Genomic DNA, 20,283 nt, shown 5'->3' with positions numbered 1-20,283 from the left:
AAGTTAGTGTCTCAGTCACAAAGAGCACACTGATATTTTTATGAATGCACAACATAAAAGGAGCACAGAGGATTTACCTGTTGATTTTGGTAGGCTGTCACTGTGGTAAAAACTGTCTCAGGGAAATTGAAGGTTTTCACCCCATCTCCTGAAGGAACTGGCTTTGTAGGAGAAAGATCACTGCTGAAATCCTTGCGGATGACATGAACACGAGGCTGATACTTATGCATTGAATGTAAGATTATCTGAAAAGAAAACAAAAGGAAAAGGAAATTTTTCCCAAAAAATATTCTATGCAACATCCAGGTGTACGAGAAAGCAGGGATGGAATAAGAGCTAATATGGAGAAAATTATCCTTTTCTTACAAGCATGTATGAGACAAAGTTTGTGTGGTGAGCAAAGAGAAAGGTACTTTATAGGGTCAGGCAACATTTTGAGGAAAAGCACTGAAATAGCAAAAAAACCTCCATAAATCTGGAAGCAGCCACAGACACGTGTGCCCAACAGGACACAGGAGCATCAAAGCAGTAGCAGCACCCTTTCAAGTCTGAGTGGAGCAAGGCTGGGACAGCAGGCACCAGGATTAACTTCTAACTTACATGGCCTTGATCATCCAGCTCGTTGTTGGTCAGCTTGAGCTTGTCAAAACTGACCACCTGCCTCATCCAGGTGTCTCCAGAAGCCAGGGAGTCAGGGTGGATGTAAACCCTCGGGGGCACTGGGGAGTCAGCGTTGCCAGCCACCATCCACTTGGAGCTGTGATACACGTACCTGAAAGAGGAAGGGTAGGTGGCTAAAGGAGATTGTTACTCACTCACTGCAGGAACACATCCAGGGCTCCCCCTCCCCTGCCACCCTCATGCACCCCAAGCTCTCATTTGCAGTCAGGGGAGAATGTGCTTTATTGCAACCTCCTACCTTCTAAATGAAAGCCAGATTACCCCTGAGCCACTTGTTCAGACTTGAATCCTTATTAAAACCACCTTGCAGTTATTTTCCCTGTAAAACTCTGCCACATGTGCCTTCTCAGTTCCTTAACCCTCTCTGAGCCACAGTAAGAGGCTGTAAAACATGGGTAAACAAAGTCGTCTCTGAAAATATTCATAAATATCCTGCAATTTCTGGAAATCTGCATTGTATCTCATACCAGACTTTGGAAAACACATTTGGCTTCACCCAGAAAGGGCGATATCCAAGGGATACTGCTAAAACAATCGATAAAAGAGAATTGCTGGTTTGAAATGTTGCGAAACAGGAAATTCCATATAGTGTTACATACATTGGGATTAGAGGGAAAAATCATTTTTTTGTTCCTGATCTAGCCATCCTATATATGCCATAAATTTCTCTACCACAGCTTTGCCTAGACACTTTTTTTTCCTGCCCTGCAGCTCCTTCCCTCTAAAGCATTTCACAGACAGTTCCACTGACACCTCTGAGTTCTGCCCTGTGCCACCCCTCTTTAGGTCTCTGCTAAGATGTCTCAGTCTTCACCTACAAACAGTGACTCATTTTTTGTATTTTCACAGGAAATGGGGGGGAAAAAAAAGAAAAAAAGGAGTCTTTTCCTTTCCTGCTAGTTTGTTCTATGTAGCTGTGCAACTTAACAAGAACAGAAACGAAGGGTAAGAAAATAAATGTATTTTCAATGTCAATGTTGTTAGAACCACACTCCTAGAAATAAGAGGAAAAACATCCATCTGAGTATCAAACACTATCTTGCTGCTTTCCAGGAAAAGCATTTTCCTGATTAAAATTATGTACAATTTGGGAGCAAAAATGTAGTATTTAGCATTTGAAGCAGAGGTTCAAGTTTGAATCCTTGAAAAGTGGTTCAAACAAGACTATCTGGAGAAAAGACTTGCTCTCAGGGGTCTTTAAATAAGAATACATAAATCATGTCAGTCTGGAGAGCTTTCTGAGATGCAGAGGTTCATGAGTTTTCCAGAGTATTCTTTAAGATCAGAAGCCCATTAATACCAGCAAAATCTCTTCTTCCTGTCTTTAAGTCAGCAGTGGAAAGTTTCTCAGTGACTCCATACTGTAGGTCAGGGATCAATATTCACTGAGGCCACTATGCTGGACAGTGAGCACTTTTAAAACAGAAATCACCCAGTCCAGTTCAGGCCAGACCTGAGGGGCCTGGCTTAGTTCAGCTGCTCCTTGCCCACTCCTTTCTTGCTGAGGTAGTTTTAGGGGCTGCAGACCCCCGTTGGTAACTCCAGTTATTGGTTCCCTCAGAGAGTCGTTGCTGATCGTGTCAATCAGGAAATGCATGATAGAGATCTCCTCAATTGAAAACTGCTACTTGAAAAGAGAAAGATTTCATTCCAAAAGTAAAAGAGACTGTATTAAAACTCTGGTTTTGTGTCTAAAGATTCTGGTCAAGTCAACTATGTTGGTGTAAATCATCAGGGTCTCCTCCAGCACACTTTTGCAATGGTGGGTGTCATTAAATGGCAGGTGTCATTGACAATAAGTTGCTACGAGATTCTCACCTCTGACCCTGAAAAGCTTACCTGTATCTCTTGTTATCCACAGGGACAATGTCCATGGCAATATAATACTGCTGGTGGGGATCCAAGCCTGTAATTTTCACCCTCATGGCTGGAAACATTCTCCTAGGAAATTAAGGGTAGAAACAAGGAAGAAAACGGTGAATAAGGAAGCTGAAGAGGTTTCTTGCCCCTCTCTCTGGCACCATAAGCATGCTACTTTACACAGCCCAGTCCTTGGCATGATTCCTCTGGGCTTGGTATGGGTAGAAAAGACTGTGCTGGCAGAGGTTTGAATATTCAATATTTTTCTCATTTAGAAAAAGGGGTAACACACTAGCAACCTGTAAGTTTGAATGACAGAATACTGACAGTCAAGCACTCTGTTCCCAGTTCCTAGCAGACAGTTCTGCTACGCTTCACACAAATCATCCTCTCTAAGGCTTTTCTAGGGTGGGCAGTGTGCCTTTTACTTTGTGTTTTTCCCACTGGCCATACACTTGTAACCCTTCTCTCATATCCCATTAAATGCTGGATCATTTTAGTTCTCTTTATTTGAGAATACCACATTTCAGTATAGAGTTTGAAAGCATTCAGGTAACATTTAAAGCAAATACATCATCCTGAAAGATCCTCTCACTCTCATGTTTATAGTTACTTAAGAAAAAACATTCCCCAAATTAATCTGCTTATTAGGAATGTATTTCATATTCAATACAAACACTGGCATTATTGTCATGGTTTCCTCAAAGTCATGGTAGTGTTTTGTGCAATGTTTTTAATAGATGTTGTCTTTTCTAAGCCATATGATCCAGATCTATCTTAAGCATTTTCTCCTGATAGACAAGGTATGGAACTCTACACTAACAAGAAGTAATTCCCAGCCTTTTTCTTCTTGTCTGAACACAAGTTAAGCTCTGCTAAGCACAGTCACTGTTGTGGAAGTGTTTGTAGCTAGGCAATTATTTCAGAAGAGAATAGACCAGAACAATTTCAACCTTAAAGTATGTTAGTGTTAGTATGCCTATGGCCTAATTTCTCTTTCTTAAAAATTTTATGGTGGCCAGTAGACCAATTTCTATTCTACACCTCCCTCAAAGAGCATGCTGAGGGAATTACTTATGCCATATTATATTTGCAACTAATGTGGTATTTTTACACCTTCATAAAATCCGAGGAGCTGAACTGAATGAGGTGCAGAAGGAATCTAGCAACACCAAAATCAGGGCAGAACGCTGAAAGAAACCCTGCATTGTTTCACTGACTGTTAACTCAGACCCGAGCTCTAGCTGAATGGCTTCTCAGCCTTTATCTGAGAAAAACTTAAGCTCAGGTCCTACAGGATGGTGTTACTCAACTGAATGCCTAGAAAATACAGAGCTTTGGTAGGAGAAACCCCAAAAAGTACTGGATGCTTATGCAAAATCATATTCTGCTTTTCTGATAAGTAGACACATCCTTCCAGGAGGGAAGCATGTGGATGGAGGGAGGATATTAAAGGGCAATTTAAAATCACAATGCCAAAATAGTAGGAAAGTGTACAAGAAATGTTTCTAGAAGCCATCCCTACAAACCATGACACTTTCCCTTCTATTTAGTGAGCAGCAGTGAAATGGCAGAGAAAAAGATTTAGTTCTCCTTTCAACATTTCTGTTTCTCAAAGTATTGCTAGTGAACTCAGCCTGGAGGAGGAAGAAAGCAGGAAAGATTGTGTCAACATCTCCAGAAATATCTCTCAAACTTTGCAAGACAGGGATGTGAACATGAGAATCTATTTCATTCTTTCCCAGCCAAGCCACACATAGGCACTTGCAGAAGAGGGTGGGAAGGAGTAGGAAGTTGATGCTCAGCCTTTGCCCCTACCCACAGCTCTTTTATTTCAGCCCACACTGAGAAGATAAGATCTGACTGACCTATTAGTAACTGCATCTGCTTTGGAAAAGGGCATTTATCGTGGGGGGTGGGGAGAGCACCACCCCGCAGCTGCCACAGCACAGCTAACCCAAGTTATGAGAGACGTAAAACTGTCAGAAAAATCGTCTGCAGAAACTCTTCAAGGAGAGAGCGATTTGTGCAACTGATGGTGTGAGTTTGCTAGTAGAATGACTGGGGGGGAGGTGAGGAAGGAATAATGGATTAGTCTTCAATGGCTTGAGGGCATTACCTTGTTTCTGCCACAATGGCTCATTAAATCTGCCAAGCCAAATGGGTACAGGATGTGGCATTTTACAGTCCAGCTCTCTTTAATTAGAGAGAGGTGGCTTGGGAGCAGCTAAAGAGGCAGGTCATGTTTCAGAGGTTGATGAAAAACCCAGGATTAAATCAGAGTCTCTTTGGGTCTAAGTCTGCACACTGTGTTGGGAAAATTGAATGCACTGTGTGTCCCAAGAAGCTCTCTCCAAATCTTCAGCCCCGTGTAAAGTTGCAGTATAGCCTGTGGGGTTGTTTGCTTATGAAATACCTTGTAAAAGATTACCACAGACCGTTCAGCAGGCTTAGAGGCTAATCTCTAAAATGATCGGAGAGAGCTCAGCTGATCCCAGTACTTTCGCTAAGGTTTAAGTGCACCTTTAAAGTTTTGTAAATTATTACTGTTTTTCTTTTTTTCTGTGGGTATAAAACTAACTGAGGTTCCTTTTCCATAAAGATGTGGCTGGAACTGTCACAGCAGGTCTCCAGCAGCACTGCTGTGTGGAAAAAGGGAAATGGAAAAGGCAAACAGTGGAGATTTAGGGATGTGCTCGTGTATAATCCTGGTAAAGTCCCTGTTTTCTGCATTTCCTCCTGGCTGGCTCTTGGTTGCCCAGAGGCACCAGCCTTATAGAAAACAAGAGGCTCATAGGTTTGGAAGGAATTCAGGCCATTTGGACATGGTTGTGTTAATAAACAGTCAAGAATCTTTCATCTAGATAGGTGTCAGCTTCATTGTCAACAGCTACGGGCACAAAGGCTGTCTGTTTTCATAGGGAACATGTGATGACATCTGATATATTTTAGTAGGAGGTTTTATATCAGCATCAGTTTGGGATGATCAAGTTATTTATATGTTAGCTTTACCACTCAGCAGGAAAACAGTCTTCCTAAACTTAGACTGTGAACTTAAACACAGTACCCTTTTAGGGGAAATATGATGTGATATGAAATTAGTTACTACTACTGCTTTAGGACCACTTAGAAGTGTTTTTAAAAGCATTTTAGTAACAGCTCAGTCACCTCAATTTCTGTTTTCTTCCATAATGAGATTGAAGTTTATGAACATCAAATGTGAAGAAAGCTAATGATAGATAAATATCTCTAGAACTTGGTTAAAAAGTATTTGCCAGTGCAGGAGTGTACTCATATTAAGAATCATGTTGGGGAACTTTCAACAAAAAAATTGGTTGGGTTGTGACAGCTAGCAGTATATCTTTTGGTGATGGTATTTAAGATTTCCTTTTAAAATATAGTTTAATTTTACTTTGAGAAAACTGGTCATAGGTGGAGGATCACAGGTATATCCCCAAAATGGATTTTTTTTCACATTAGAATAAAGATTCAGATTATTACACTTAAGTTAGGAGCATAGATAAGAGTAGACTTGTATAAGGGTGACATCTAGTAAATTCGAAGCCTAAAATGAAGGGATATTCTCTCCAATTGTATCAAAAGAAAATGTGTTTATTTCAGTGATAAGCAGAGCAGTCATTTCCCAGACATAAAAAAAAAATACAATATCCCGTTGAGAAACTTTGTAAAATAATCTGATTTAGGTCTGCAGATTAAGTATGCAGTGTTTACAATGTGTGTGAGTTTACAGGGAAACCTGAAGTTAACCTTGTTATTTCATATCTCATATTTCCCTGCATTTAAGACTGATGCCAAATATACATTTCTGTAGAGAAACAAATGTGGTAAGGAGTAAAGGAAAGGAAGGCAAGGCAAGGAAATGAAAGGCAGTGGAGAAATGCCCTTCTGTTTCCCTCTGCAGCATGAGATCATGTAGAGATGTGTGTTTTGAGAGGAAAAGCTGAGGTCAGGGCTTGGTAGGAAATGGATTTATTGTTTATGAAGGAGTGGGAGACCAACAGATCTTCTCAGTTGCTCTCAAAGGGGACATTCTTCTGGAAGCTGAAGCAAGCTTATCTGGCCCATGAGGCCAGGAACTCTAAAAAGCAGTTTGGTAGCTGTAGCCTGCCAGGCCTTGCTCTGAGAAGTCCTCTCCATGGGCCCCTTCAGCATCAACAGAGCTTGATTACAAAATCTCTGCTGCTCTCTCTAACTGAGGAGCATTTTTGGACCCACCCTTCTTTCCACTGAAAAGGAAAAATAACACCTGGTAATGTGTACAGCCCCAAGTACATGCTACAAACAACTCAGACTCATGATTTCAGCGATGCAAAGACTGCAGGTTAAGTACCATTTAACCTCTCAGGAGGCACAGAGAAGTCAGGAGAGGACAAGGTCACCTGTTTCACTCATTGATGGCTTTTTCCAGTCTTACTCTCGATCCTGGCCATCAGCATTTTGGTTTGAGCCATCCTGCAGCACACGATAACTGTAGTATGACAGATGAGATCATTTCCCCCATTGCTGAGATGAGATCCAGTCTCTGTTAAGGCAGAGCCTGTGTTGCCAGAATGATACCTCTTGGATGTGCTGGTATTCATGGTAGCACCCATAAAACCACCTCCATAAACAGTAGGCAGCCATTCTCTTCCAGAGGACTCCAAGCACTCCCTATAGAGTATTCCCCCAGGAGTAAGTGCACTTTTTTTTCCCACTTTGGGCAGCACTGCTATGCATCTGTTAACAAACAGATTTACCCCTGCAGCTCAGGTGACCATGGATATTAGACAGGGATTGTAGGGATGTGGAAAAGGTTTCAAATTCCTCCACTGATGCTGACAATATGATCACTTTTAGTAAAGGAGAGTAGAGAAAAAGAGTTAAAAATTATTTTAGGACTGGTTGTTGAAATCAGTATGACCTGGGGCTTAAGATGAATTAATTTATTTTGTACAGAGTCCAAGGTTGCCTTTCAAACAAAAATGAGATAAAGGTAAATTGAAGATTTGAATGACTGCAGCTGACAGCCATTTGCATCTTTTACACAAGGAACAAAGGAGGCTTGTTATAAGCATCCGATCAAAATCTAAATAAAAGTGTTTCAGTGGAAAGGAAAAAAAGAAGAGTTGTAAGAGGACTTGAGTAAGTTAAAGAGGAAAAAAAAGACATCTATAAACACAGCATCAAGGAAAGAAAAACAGCAAAGAACTGAGAGTGAGTAAAAGTGAGTGAGAGTAGGAGTCTGAAAGTCAAAAAGTGCAGTGTGCCTGACATAAGCAGAAATATGTTTGAAATGAGAACGTAATTTAGAAATTAGCATTACACAGCGAGAGCAGAGAGACATTGTGGGGACAGGCAGGAACCAGGCAGTGCTTTACAAGTCATAGAAAATTAAGCTGTAGTTATAGGCAACTGAGTCTGTAATTATAATGGCTTTCAAAACAAGAGGGCCTTATGGGACTCAGGGTTTCCAAAGAGAAAGCAACAAGCAAGAGCAAAATCTTCTGTGAGGAAGGAAGCAGATGCAAATTACACTTTGTGTCTCTTACAATTTGAATAAGTAGTAGGAAATCTTCAGGGAATAACACTAGTGCTGTTATTTATGCCAGAAATAATAAAATCTAATCTCTGGAATGCATCATATATCATGCATCCCATATGGAAAAGGATTGCTAGACTCAGTTCTCACCCATCACAGACACATCTTCTCTGAGAGTAAACTGTTTACCCTGTTGAACTGTTCAACCATTTAATTTTCAAATTCTATCACACCTGTAAGGACCATCCTCAATAAACAGGTGTTATTACTGAAAGAAACTGCCCAGCTCTTCATTATGCTCATTGTGATTAACCTACAAATGTAGTCAACAGAAAAAGAAAAAACAGCAGCCCTCCAATATTGTTAACATCACATCTGGAGAAGAACATCATCAAGCAGAAAAAACCACATCTATTGAGTAATTACATAGATTTTCTGTGGACAGTGATGTGACGGTTGGCCATCAGTACTCAAATAATTCCAAGCATTTCAAGGAGAAAGAATATTATTTCAGATTATAATGAATATATTATTTGCAAAGGAAGCTACGATTCTATTGTCATACATGGTCTTCTGTAAGTGAAAGAATTATTCTCACTGGAGCTTGTGAGATGTCAGAAAGGTCGCATACTTCATTCAGAAAAGTGTGAGCTGCCAAGATCCTCTTCATACTACTAAGTTCCAGACATTTTTGTTTGAACTGGTGGGCATAGAGATTTTTATTCTGCTTTTAAGTCTATCTAGTCCATGTATCATCAGAGAATTAATTATGCTTAATCTAACAGGTAATAATGTATTATTTTAAGTTTCTGAAGCAGCATGGTCCAGGCACCAGAACGATAAACTCAGAAAGAAGGAAGCTGGTTCTTCCAGTGCCATATTTAATGATGCTGGACAGATCACTTGATCTGCTCAGGTCTCAATGTCACCACCTATGAAAAGAGGAGAGTAATGATTTTCTCTGTTTCTCTGCTCTAGCATTTCCAGAGAAGAGGTGTTGCACAATAGCAAGTGATATCATTCCTGTTACTTCGCCTCTTCCATTTGAGGCAAAAGGTCAAAACCAGCAGCCCACTCTGTACTGATGAAAAATTCTTCCTTTGCCACTGAAATCTAAAACCGGGAACTAATCTGCCTCTGATAATCTTTTTCAGGGATCATCTGGGTTCTTTGTCCAGCTTTCCTTGAATTATCTGGATTTTCTGGGGCTAGAGAGAAATAACACTCACTTCACAAGCATATAAAACAACAAGTCGAACTGTTCTGGCAAATTCTGAGAGCACAGATAAGAAACAACGCTGTAAATAACAGAGCACCGTGGGTTTTCCCCAAAACTTGGGTGAAATTTCCCTGCTTCATCTCTGTGGCGCAGTCGGGACAGCTCCCGGGTCACTCCCGGTGTTTGCCGCTTTGGCGGGCTCTGTCCGTGGTGCTGACGCCCTCCTGCTCCGCGTCAATCGGATTTAAAACCTCATTAGGTGGAGGAAAGAAACGGCCTGCTAATGCAAACGTGCCTAAAAGTCCTAGTTAGGATTGTAGAGATGTACAAGTACCTCTAGGTTGTGTTTTGGGAAACAGACCCCTTGCCATTTTTAAATAGTAGTCAGCAGTGAAGATCTTCCCCTTGGCTAACCTGTCATGGTGAGGTTTGCCTTTTAAAAAAATCTGGCTAATCGGTGGCTCTTTCTAACCTCAGCTGCCATGGTACCACTGCAATAGCAAAGGAAAACATTAGGCTTGCACATCTTTTGTACAGGAAGTCATTTACACTGCACCTATTTAGAGCTGCAGGAAGACATTCATTTGATGCAAAGGTGACTTTGAATTTCACTATATTTGAGATTAAATCAATAAATGCATGAAGTGCTATGGAAACTTGAAAGGAAACTCAAATGGCTAGCCCCCAAATTCCTAGCTTATCTTAAATTCAGTTCAGCCAACAGTACAATGATTGTTTCCTGATTTGTTTGCTCAAAGGAACAACTATCCCCAATGGTTTCCTGCAGCTGCCAGTTCTCCTTTGGAGCCACTTATTCAAACAGTCATATGAAACAACTTTACTTGTCTTTAGAAAGCTAATGGAGACACTGCTGAGAAACTCAGATGGCTATTTAATTTTTCATGCATGTTTATCCATTTGGATTATCAAGAAGGAGAAAAAAAAATTCTTAAAAAAACCCCAGTGAAATAAAAATTTGTTTGTTTGGTTATGATTTCTTTTGTAACTAGACAGAAAGCCAGAGATGTCTTACCTGCCTGCTTTCGTGATGATCATCTCTGTCCCAATGTCATGAAATCTTTTCCAGAGGTCCGCACACTGCAGCTCTACCTGGATCTCTTCCATGGATGAAGGCGGAGGAGGCTGAGGGCCTGAGCCACCAGATGTTAGGTCAGAATGGGAGCCAAATGAGCAGGATGTCCTTTCTGCCAGCACCTCTGTGTCCGACCCAGTGCTCTGTTCTGAGTCTGCAAAGTAAAAAAGCCAGGTAAGACCCTTCAATTCTACCTACTGTGAGGGCTAAGAGGAAAGTCAACACAGGAAGTGCTAAAGAATAGTACAGTGGCCTTTTATATGGCATATATGTGTATGGGGTTTTGTGATTTACAGCCTGATTTGGGGCTTTGAGTTCCTAACATGATATCTGGCTGCTTTTGTAAATTTTTTTAAAACAGCTGAAAAAAAAGACTCTCAACATAAAATATAAATAGTAGCAGCAATGGCAGGAGTACAAAATATAGATGAAAAACAGAAATGGAAAATATTAATTCAACCTGTTGTTTCAAGCTAAGATAAGATGGGCTTACTGGAAAACTACATTCCATTTAATTGAATATTCTCCTACAGTACTATTAAAGAGTTGGTTATTTTTAAACACCACCGTATTTTATTCCCTTTAATATTTTCATCATCAAAAACAAGGAACATTTTTTTTTATTTTGCTATTTGGCAGCACTGTTCTGGAAATGTGTTTTATTTGCTCCTATAAAACTTTTTTTGAGCAATGATATTTCCTGGAAGGATAACCATGAAGCTTTTGGTGAAGAAAATGCTCTAGGCTACTAAAGGCCAAAAAAAAAGGTGATAGTAAACATATGGAATATGCTTCCAAGGAAATGACTGAAGCAAACTGCAGAAAAGATCACATGACACAACCACCAGTACTGGGGAGAAGAAGGAGGTTTGCTCAAAAAATGAACAAACCAACCAAAAAGTGATATTTAACTAGTTGAAAAGTCTGGGCTGGCATGTTGAGTCAGGTGGTCATTTCTTTAAAAAATATTTAATGTATTTATTAGGTAGATACGCTGTTTATATTCAGTCCTCATTTTCAGACAGAGGGCTAAGATGAAATTTTGCAAATAGCAGTGTTGCACACCCACATTGCATCAAAATAATGCACAATATGTCCTACAAAGCAATGTGTTTATGGTTTGAACCTTATTTTTAATAAAATAGTACTATAAAAATTATATATTATATAAATGATTAAGGAAAGAATAAAATTATGTGAAACGCTCTGACAAACGGCTCAGGAAGAGCTCTGTGGATTTCAGAGAACATACAGAAACAAAATTTTACAGTGTCCTCACTGATCACACCAGTAAAAGCATCCCAGTGAATGAACAAAACAGCTATTTACATGGGCTCTCTGCACTTGGAGAAAGAAAGAGATATCTCTGTCTGAAAACGAAACCTAAGGAGACAGAAAGTAACAATCTGTTCTAAAAATGCGATGAAATCATGGCATGTAAAATTCCTTCCGTGCCAAGAAAATGCCAGAAACTCTTTAACAACCCTGAGGTCATGGTGGCTGGGTCTGGGGTTTAAAGTCTGAGAGAGTGTCTCCTGGAGCAACTTGCATATCAGTGCAGAGAGCTATGGTTGAGAAGGAGGCAGTGAAGATACCACCCACAGAACCACCATCCTCACCTCCTGCCACATGGAAACATTTCTGGAAAATCCATTTTGCTGTGGTACAGACAAAAACTGTTTGGTTGATGGTTTTTAGATAACTTCCAGTCCCAAGTGTCATCAGGAAGCTTTTATCTTTCCTGAGAGCCCTAGGTGATGTCACTGGACAGAGGACATTTTGCCTGAGGGTTTTTTCAGTAAGCTTTGTCAGTCATTTAGACAATCTGTCAGTACAATGTAGAAATTCTGCAGGACACGAGAAAGGTTCAGTACTTGTTGCTCCCAATCCCTTTTGAAGAGGGAGTTCTTTATGTCTCCCATGGACTTCCAAGTTGGGCTGAGGCAATGAGAGGTCCAGCGATGTAAAGGAGTAACACAAACTTATGTATAGAGAATTGCTACATGGAGACCAGCCCTACATCCAAAACTAATATCCTACACACAAGGTGATTCAAGATAATATGAGGTAATCTTCTGGGGTTCTGTGGCTACAGGACAGATAATAAATCTGAGAGTACAGACGGGCTGAGACATTTGCTCCATGCTCCACTACCCCAGTGACACAGGAGCAAATCATCTTCTTCCTCTAGCCCAAATTATTCTACCTCAAAGCATTGGAGAAGTAAGCATGAGTAGGGGTCACTATGCTTAGGTCTCCCTAGGAATGGTTAATCAATTTGGCCTTCAACAAAAAGAGACAAGGTGCTTCACAAATCACAGTAACATCTGTTTGTATACTTGCTCACGTCCTAAACCATTAACCAGAAGTCTTACATCTTCTCTGAGATCACAGAATTGATAACACTGGAAAAGACCTCTGAGATTGTCCCATCCAATCTATCACTGAACAGCACCACAGCAACCAGACCATGACACTAAGTGCCACATCCAGCTTTTCCTTAAACAGGGACAGTGACTCCATCACCTTCCTGGGCAGCCCATTCCAGTGTCTAATCATCTTGTCTGTGAAGAAATTCTTCCTAATGTCCAACTTAAAGATAAGCTAGGAGTCTGAAATGACTGGATCTAGGAGCCCTCCTTCTGAAATGAGGTACTAAACTGTAGGTCTGAATCTAGAGATGGGTTTAGACCACATCATCTGTGCTTGGTTCAGGCACTCTGAGGCACTATGGTAAACGGCCAACAGATGGCTCTTGGCTAGGTGCTGTCCCCACTTCATTCCAGCATTTCCTGGACAGCCTTTCAAACTGGGCATGCAGCTGGAGCTTTGGGAATCCCTGGGAATTCATCTAAATAGCATGCTGCAAAAAATTAAATATGAGAGGCTTAAGCCCCCTCTCACTGATTTATACTGGTATCATCCCACTAACTTTACAGACTTCTGGAGGGGCCTTTTTTTAATTATGGAAGTCAAAGGAGAGCCACAACCTTGGATATAATTTTCTATGCTGGTATAGATCAAAAATTGTAAAAGGAGTTCACTAATTACTGATAAGCCAGTATTTGCCTACACATGTGGTATCACAGAAAGGAGAATAGAACTCTTTTTCCCCCAAGAATACTGCTCTGTGCCCTGAGTTGTGAATTATTATTACCTCCAAGTAAGTGCACAGAATAGTTAACTACCTCTCCTTCTAACTCAGGAAATGGAGAGTCACTCTCCATTGTGTTGTTGCTCTTAGTTCAGATTCAATAGGTAGTGAGACATGTTTTGTGTTTTCTTCAGCCTTTCCTGAGCTAAGATCTCCTGAATGTTGTCATCCAGTTGGAGACACTTAGTCCACACCCAGGGAATTCAGAGGAGGTTACGTGCACCTGACATACAAAATTCAACCCTAGTGACAGCCAGGTCTATCAGACTCTGTAACTTTTAACTGGAGTTCTCTCCATGTACTAAGATTTTGAATTAATCAAGAGACAGGTGTGAACATCTGTAAGTGTGCAATCCTTAGAGGGATGCAGGGTGAACCAGTCTCCATGTGTAGTAGTTAATTGTGCCAGCTGGCAGCTAGCACAGCTCAAGACGCTCCGTGCACATACTCGCTCGCTATGAAACAATCAGGAACATATGAATATTCTTCTGGTGTTCAAACTGGGAGCTTGATTTCTTCACACACCAACATCAGTGGGGTGCAACTTTGCTAAACTCAAATTGTTTTTACTTTATATTGGTGTGAGCAAAGGGAAAGCAGGCAATAGCTCCTGAAGCACCAACAGGATATGTAAAACTATGAGCACCCAGAGATGCAAACTGGGGCTGGTACTACATATTGTGTATGACTGAACAACAAACAGAAGGATTTCTGAGGAAGGTAAGCAACCTCTAGTTTATTCTAGCTCCAAAGTGGCAATATTATTCGTCTCTCCTTTAAGAGGTGTCTCATACAAAAGCCCGCAATCAGGGTCCTGGCAGAGGGGAAGGCAGATCCCCCATGACATGGCTTCCCTTCAGAGTTAGGAGACCTTCTCAGACTCCTCAGCCCCAGGAATGCTGACTCTCTTGCATTATGTTGGGCTGCAATCCCAATTGCACTTAGGGGTATGGTTCAGGGATGACTACAGTGGTTCTAGTTTGACTGCTGTAGATGATTTTGAAGGTCTCTTTCAACCCTGATGAATCTGTAATTTGTGCCACTTTAGCCATAAGTTAAACAAGCAGCAGTTAAAGTAGTTTTATGATTTTCTCTTGCTAGGTTACAGTCCTTGAGAAATAATACTTCAAAACCAACTCATCCATCACTGACCCCTAACAAAAGTGGGAGTAATTCTACTGAGATTTCTAAACCTATGGTATTTCACTGGACTTTCTGTTGGAATTGTCTCAGGTCAAAATGTTCCTTATTGCTTTTACAGGAACCCATGAACTTGCACTTTCTGATCTTAACTGCTTTTCTTTACAAGGTTGTTCCTCTCACCTGTCTGCTTGAAGCAGGGCCCTTCCTGCTGTGCCATAGCTATGGAGGTGAACATCTCCAAAGCTACTGCTGACTGCACAGTTAGTATCAATCTGCTTCCTTCATTTCTCCATTCTTTCAAATCTCTTCTAAAACTATCCATTTCCACTCTTGCTCATTCTTTATGTTCTTTTTTTCTGACGTTTCCACCAATTATTTCTGCTGCTCTATGGAGTTATGTGTAGTAGTTCAGAAGAAAACACAAATATTTTGGTCTTTGTGGAGACAGACACGGTGACCACAGGGAAATGCCAATGCTTAATGCTTCCAGACAAATAGGTTTTTCCCTATAGATAATACAGAGCAAATACTAAAGCACCACCCCTTGTTATAGGCAACTTGCTGGACAAACAGACTGACCAAGTGTTTTTGACCGTGGGGCCTGGACTGATCTGTCAAAGCCAGATGGGCTATTGCAAGAACTGCATTTCAAGGAGGTTGAAACTATCTAATGGGAAAAAACTGTAAAGACCCCTGTGTTTAATGTGCAAAAAAACTCTCTAAGGCCTGAAGCATAACTCTCTTTCACTGTCACTGTGCAAAAACACAGTTCCCTTTTCTACTGCCCCATTGGATGGCTTCCAGCCCTCCCTTCTTACCACACTGACCATGCCTCCAGCTACTTACTGCAGCTTAACAAAATTGGAGGAGAGGAAATTTCTCAGAACTTTTAGCAACCTTAGAGTCTAACCAGACCAGAGGGTCACCTTCAAAGCTTCTAGGGATACCTTTGGCCATTTCTAAGCTTATAGAAGAAAATTAAAGTAGTTCAGATTTTTTTCTTTCTCAATCCCTTTCTCACATTTCTATTATCCCCATATCACCCTGGAAATCCTCAACTTATAATTTTTTCTGATCCACAAATCCCCAGGCTTCTTGTTGGCAGATAGGAAGGAAAACACTGTTCTGACAAAGATGGTGGCTCTGAGGTCAGCATCTGCACTGAGTGCCCCAAGATGATAGACAATAACCCCAACCAGTTCCCAGCACCAGTGTCCTGGGATCAGAGCCCTCCCACGCAAGTCACCAAGCTGCTACTGCCTGACTTCCTTCTACAACTCAGCTGGCAAGTATTCCTCATGTAAATTTCCTGGGTTTTCATCAGTTTGGTACGAGAGGCAAAGTGGTATGTGAGATATTAAAAGACTATTTTCTATGCATCTTCATAGAAGAATCTTCAGCAGAATTTTTGCTGCAGCTGGAGCACAGCAGGGATAATGCTCCCCTAACTGAACCAATAAAAGAAATAGAGCTGAATTTAGTCCATGGCCATGCAGTTCATGCACTCAACAAATGTTTTACTTCAAACTATCAAAAATGTAAATTACAGGAGTGGGAACAATGACAGAAGATTTACATACTTAAAACTTCACCTACTTAGAGAGGCCCAACAGACTTATTCTCTTTCTCTCATGATTTTGTTGGGTTGTTTGTTGTTTTCTTGTTGTTTTGGTTTGTTGTTTTGATTCTTTTTAATATTTTTTCCCCCATATGTGTAGATATCTAATGTAGATCCTGTCAGATTCCATTAGCATAAAGATTTCTCTTGGGTGGAATGTGGCAGCTGCTACAAGCTGTTAAGGGTTTGGTCTTTTACTGTTTATTTTTGTTTGCAGGGTTTGTGAATATTTAGTGCAACAGGTGGTCTTTCCCTCTCCCCTGCAGTTGATTTGCTGGCCATTAGAACCTGCAGATTACAAAGAAGGTACAAAATCTGGGACATGTATGGACACAGAAAATTTGGTAAACTTCATTTTTTTGTTATTTTTATTTTTTTCCTATGAACCCAAATGAAATTAGTGGAGTGGACACCTTGCTTTTGCTGCTGGTTGCAGACAGATCTCATGGTTCTTTTTAGATTTATGATTTTCAAACTGGCTACTACCACCCCACAAAATCAGCAGCCTAAGAACCATGCATAAAGCAGTGTGACATTACTGGAATTTAGAAACAAAATGTCACAACCCCATAAAAGTGAAAGAAAAGAAACTCACTAAGTCCAAACAGTTTGTAAGAGTGAAAATCTATCTGGCTGTGGTGCGGCGGCTGCTGGTGCAACTACTTCAGGTACACAACTGTTTTCCCTGATGAACAAATACTTGGGGAGAAGCTAAACCAAAGATCTCAGTAACTTCAAAAACACACAAGAAGTCTGGCTGTGGCAAAGGCAGTAGGAGCAGCAGAGGTGAAGCAGTCTGGAGTTCAACAGAGCTGTTCAAATTAGCACGGTGTATTTTGCACAGCTGATCCAGCAATTGCTCTTGCTGTAGGCAAAGGTTTCTAAACACTTGGTGATTGTAACCATATGGACATACTGCACACAACAAATAACACAAAGATAGTTCTGCAGGTGTTCTTATAGATTATCTTATCCCCCTAAACTTTTCCATTCACTCACAGGCCCTACTACATCAATCATCCCTTCTTCCAGCATTAGCCCATTATTGACTAAATAGAGCTAGAATTTATAACCTGTTTATTACTGATAATAGAGTCATAGAAAGTTTGTTTGCTCAAAAGAACCTTTTAAAGTTCAACTAGTGTATCCCTCAGTAATATTTATTATCATTCCATTCGTGACTGCAAGTTGCAACCAACATCAAGATTTACTGATCTGGGGACAGTACAAACCTGTCCAAACCAAGAAATTAATCTATATTCATGCTGCATTGCAATCTCAGGCAGCCAAAATAGGCATTCAAGTAATTAATTTCTAGCCTAAGACCATGAAATCATGGCAGGACAAAATGGCATTCATATCAGCAAGACTCAAAAAGACAAAACTGGAAGATGTCGTAGAGATGGAGAAATGTGGCATAGACAAATGGAATGACCTGATACCATCACAAGTGGTACCAATAGAGACAAGCTGATTCTGAAGTGAAGAATTCCTCTGGCACTTTAACCTCAAAATCTTCTTCATCCTCCTCATATATAGTGCTATAAGGTACTTTTGTAAGATGACTTGATCCAAGAAAACATGCAAAACCCACTCAAAAAATGCTGCACTTACCAAAACTGAGTTTAAGGCCAGTACAGTTATCACACATCTATATCCCCATGGCAAACACAACTAGTAGGAGAATATAAAAACAAACAGAAAGACACAAAAAACCCCACGGTGGCTTTGGCTCTAAATGCAGGTCTTGCATCAATTTGACTGTGCACTGCCAAGAGCTGACTGCCTCTGCCTTGTCTTATTCCATGTAAGACTGAACAAAGAGACATAAGACTCAGCAAAGAAAAAATCACCCTGATTCACGGGTATGCTCCAGCTGCTCTGCTCCACTCCAGCAATGCAAAACAGCTGTAAGCCTGGTTTAACCAGAAAGTTAAATTGGGTTTATGACTTCTCAATATTGGCAAAGAAGTACAAAGCAGCTGGAGTTTACTAGTATACTCAGCCCTGGGGGCTTGCCCTTAAAAGTTAACTTTTGCTCTGGCCAGAAGAAAGAATATCAGCCACAGTTAAACTTTAAAGTGGGGTTTTATCTCACAACCTATTGTAATTTTTCAAAGAATGCTGAGAAAAAGGAAACCTATATGCTACACCAACATTTAGTTTAGGACTAAACTAAACAGACTTCCAATTCACCAGCTCTAGTTTTGAACTGCATCAGCTGGAGATGGAGATGCTGACTGCTGGGCTCTGAACTCATCCTTGGCAAGCACAAATTCTCATTACAGAAGTGTAAGCCAGGTGACCAAGATTGTTCTGAGTACTATCACAGCATAGGCTTTTTATGTTGACTTCATACCAAATCCCATCGTATTCTTTAGTAAATCTGCCTGCAATTCATCAATCCATGTTTTAGACTAGCTATCACAACTAAAACTATCTCATCAAATAGATGATGACCAGAAACCTGTTCTATAAACTCTCCCATCTGTGGATGGTGGTATCTTGTTTGTTTAAAAGAATTTTATAAGCATAATTTTTCCCAGCAGAGGCTTCTGGCAACTGAATTTCAGGAGAAGAAAATTGTCTGAAGCAGCAAAAGTTTGACTCAGGGTTTGATGTTGCATTATTGTCTTCTGGAAAACAAGAACAGCTTGGGCCTTCAGTATGTCAAACTAGCTTTGAAGAAAATGCAATTTGAAATTTCACTATAGAAGAAACGAAGATATTTCTAAAATTCCCTGAGGTGATTCTCTGCAGCTGTCATTCATATTGGACTTAGGACAAGGAATCACCAGTACAGCCTCACAAAAACTGCTGAGTAGTGAATATTTATAAAGACCATTTTTAAAATAATACAGGGCTTAAAAAGAGCATACAGAAAAGTAAGATTCTGTTAAATCAGAAGAAAAAATAAAAGAATATAATACTGAAGAAAATACAGAACAATGCAGAGAATGGCAACCTCTAAAAACATGAGAGGTACAAGGGAGAAAAGTGGGATGCTATTAAAAGAAGAGGGAGGTGAAATTGATGACAACTTTAATCTGGCCAAGATCCTGAACTGTACAGACTACAAAGAATTTGTCTGGCCAATGTCCAAGAGTCTCTGTAAAATTAAAGAGTGGAAATGCACTTGAAAGTTAGAGCAAGCTAAAAAAAATAAGAGACCAGGCATTAGATACATTATATGCTGTAGCCTGTAAACATAGAATCATTATTCTTATAAATAAAACCATACAACAAATATTTAGAGACCAACTCAAACCAAAATGTTGGCTCTAAATAACCACAAATTGTGCAGGAGTTTGAAACTAGATCCCAGCTCTGTGGCAGGCCCTTCCCTGGTGGAAAGGGGCACCAACCCTGGGACCGTCTGTTTCTGGATTCTGCGGCTTGGACAGCTCTCTGCCAGACAGGAAAAGAAAAGATCCTCATAAAAAACAGAAAACATGACACAAGATTAAGGCTGCAGAGGTATCCATTCTCCCTGAGACAAATGTGAAATCGCTGGGAAATTTAAAATGACTACGAAGTCCAGAAAATATTAACGTTTTTTGTAGGCACAAGCACAGCTCAAACAGAAGAAGCTTAATATTTGAAGTATTTGCAAGCTGATATTTGGTGGCCTACAAACCACGGGGAAAGAGACATTACATTTGTTTCCCTATACCATGGTGGTTATCATGACAGTAGTATCAGGGAGCCAGATGGTATCTTAATAACAAAAAAGGTCCTATATTTCCCTTAGTCTTTTTGAATTCTTGACACTGCTGTCACACAGCAGTGAGTCCCACCATGTAACTGTGCACACAAGAAGAGAAAAAGTACTTTGTATTTGCCTTTATAGTATGACTGTCCATTTTCTGCAGTGCTGTAACAAGATATATGACACTCTATGTATTTCCTTTCTCAGTGCAACTATTTTGAAAGGAAATCATTAGGAAATTTCCATGGGAATGGTTCCACAAGAAAA

The 20,283-nt window shown here is 40.3% G+C and overlaps 1 protein-coding gene across 1 annotated transcript in view; it reads right to left on the bottom strand.

Moving 5' to 3' along the window:
* The window catches only part of TBX15 (T-box transcription factor 15), a 90,171-nt gene that overhangs the window by 26,048 nt on the left and 43,840 nt on the right, over nucleotides 1-20,283 (bottom strand). The window contains exons 2-5 of the mRNA XM_086882818.1: nucleotides 10,333-10,546; nucleotides 2,521-2,622; nucleotides 601-772; nucleotides 78-245 (exon numbers count right to left, since the gene is read on the bottom strand). Coding sequence (XP_086738944.1) covers nucleotides 78-245; nucleotides 601-772; nucleotides 2,521-2,622; nucleotides 10,333-10,546 — 656 coding nt within the window. The remainder of the gene's footprint in view (nucleotides 1-77; nucleotides 246-600; nucleotides 773-2,520; nucleotides 2,623-10,332; nucleotides 10,547-20,283) is intronic.

The sequence above is a fragment of the Cyanistes caeruleus genome, chromosome 3, assembly GCF_971803275.1.
Source record: "Cyanistes caeruleus chromosome 3, bCyaCae1.hap1.1, whole genome shotgun sequence".
In the NCBI taxonomy this organism is placed as follows: Eukaryota; Metazoa; Chordata; class Aves; order Passeriformes; family Paridae; genus Cyanistes; species Cyanistes caeruleus.
Note: the sequence above shows the minus strand (reverse complement) of the source record. Positions and strands in the feature narration are given on the sequence as shown.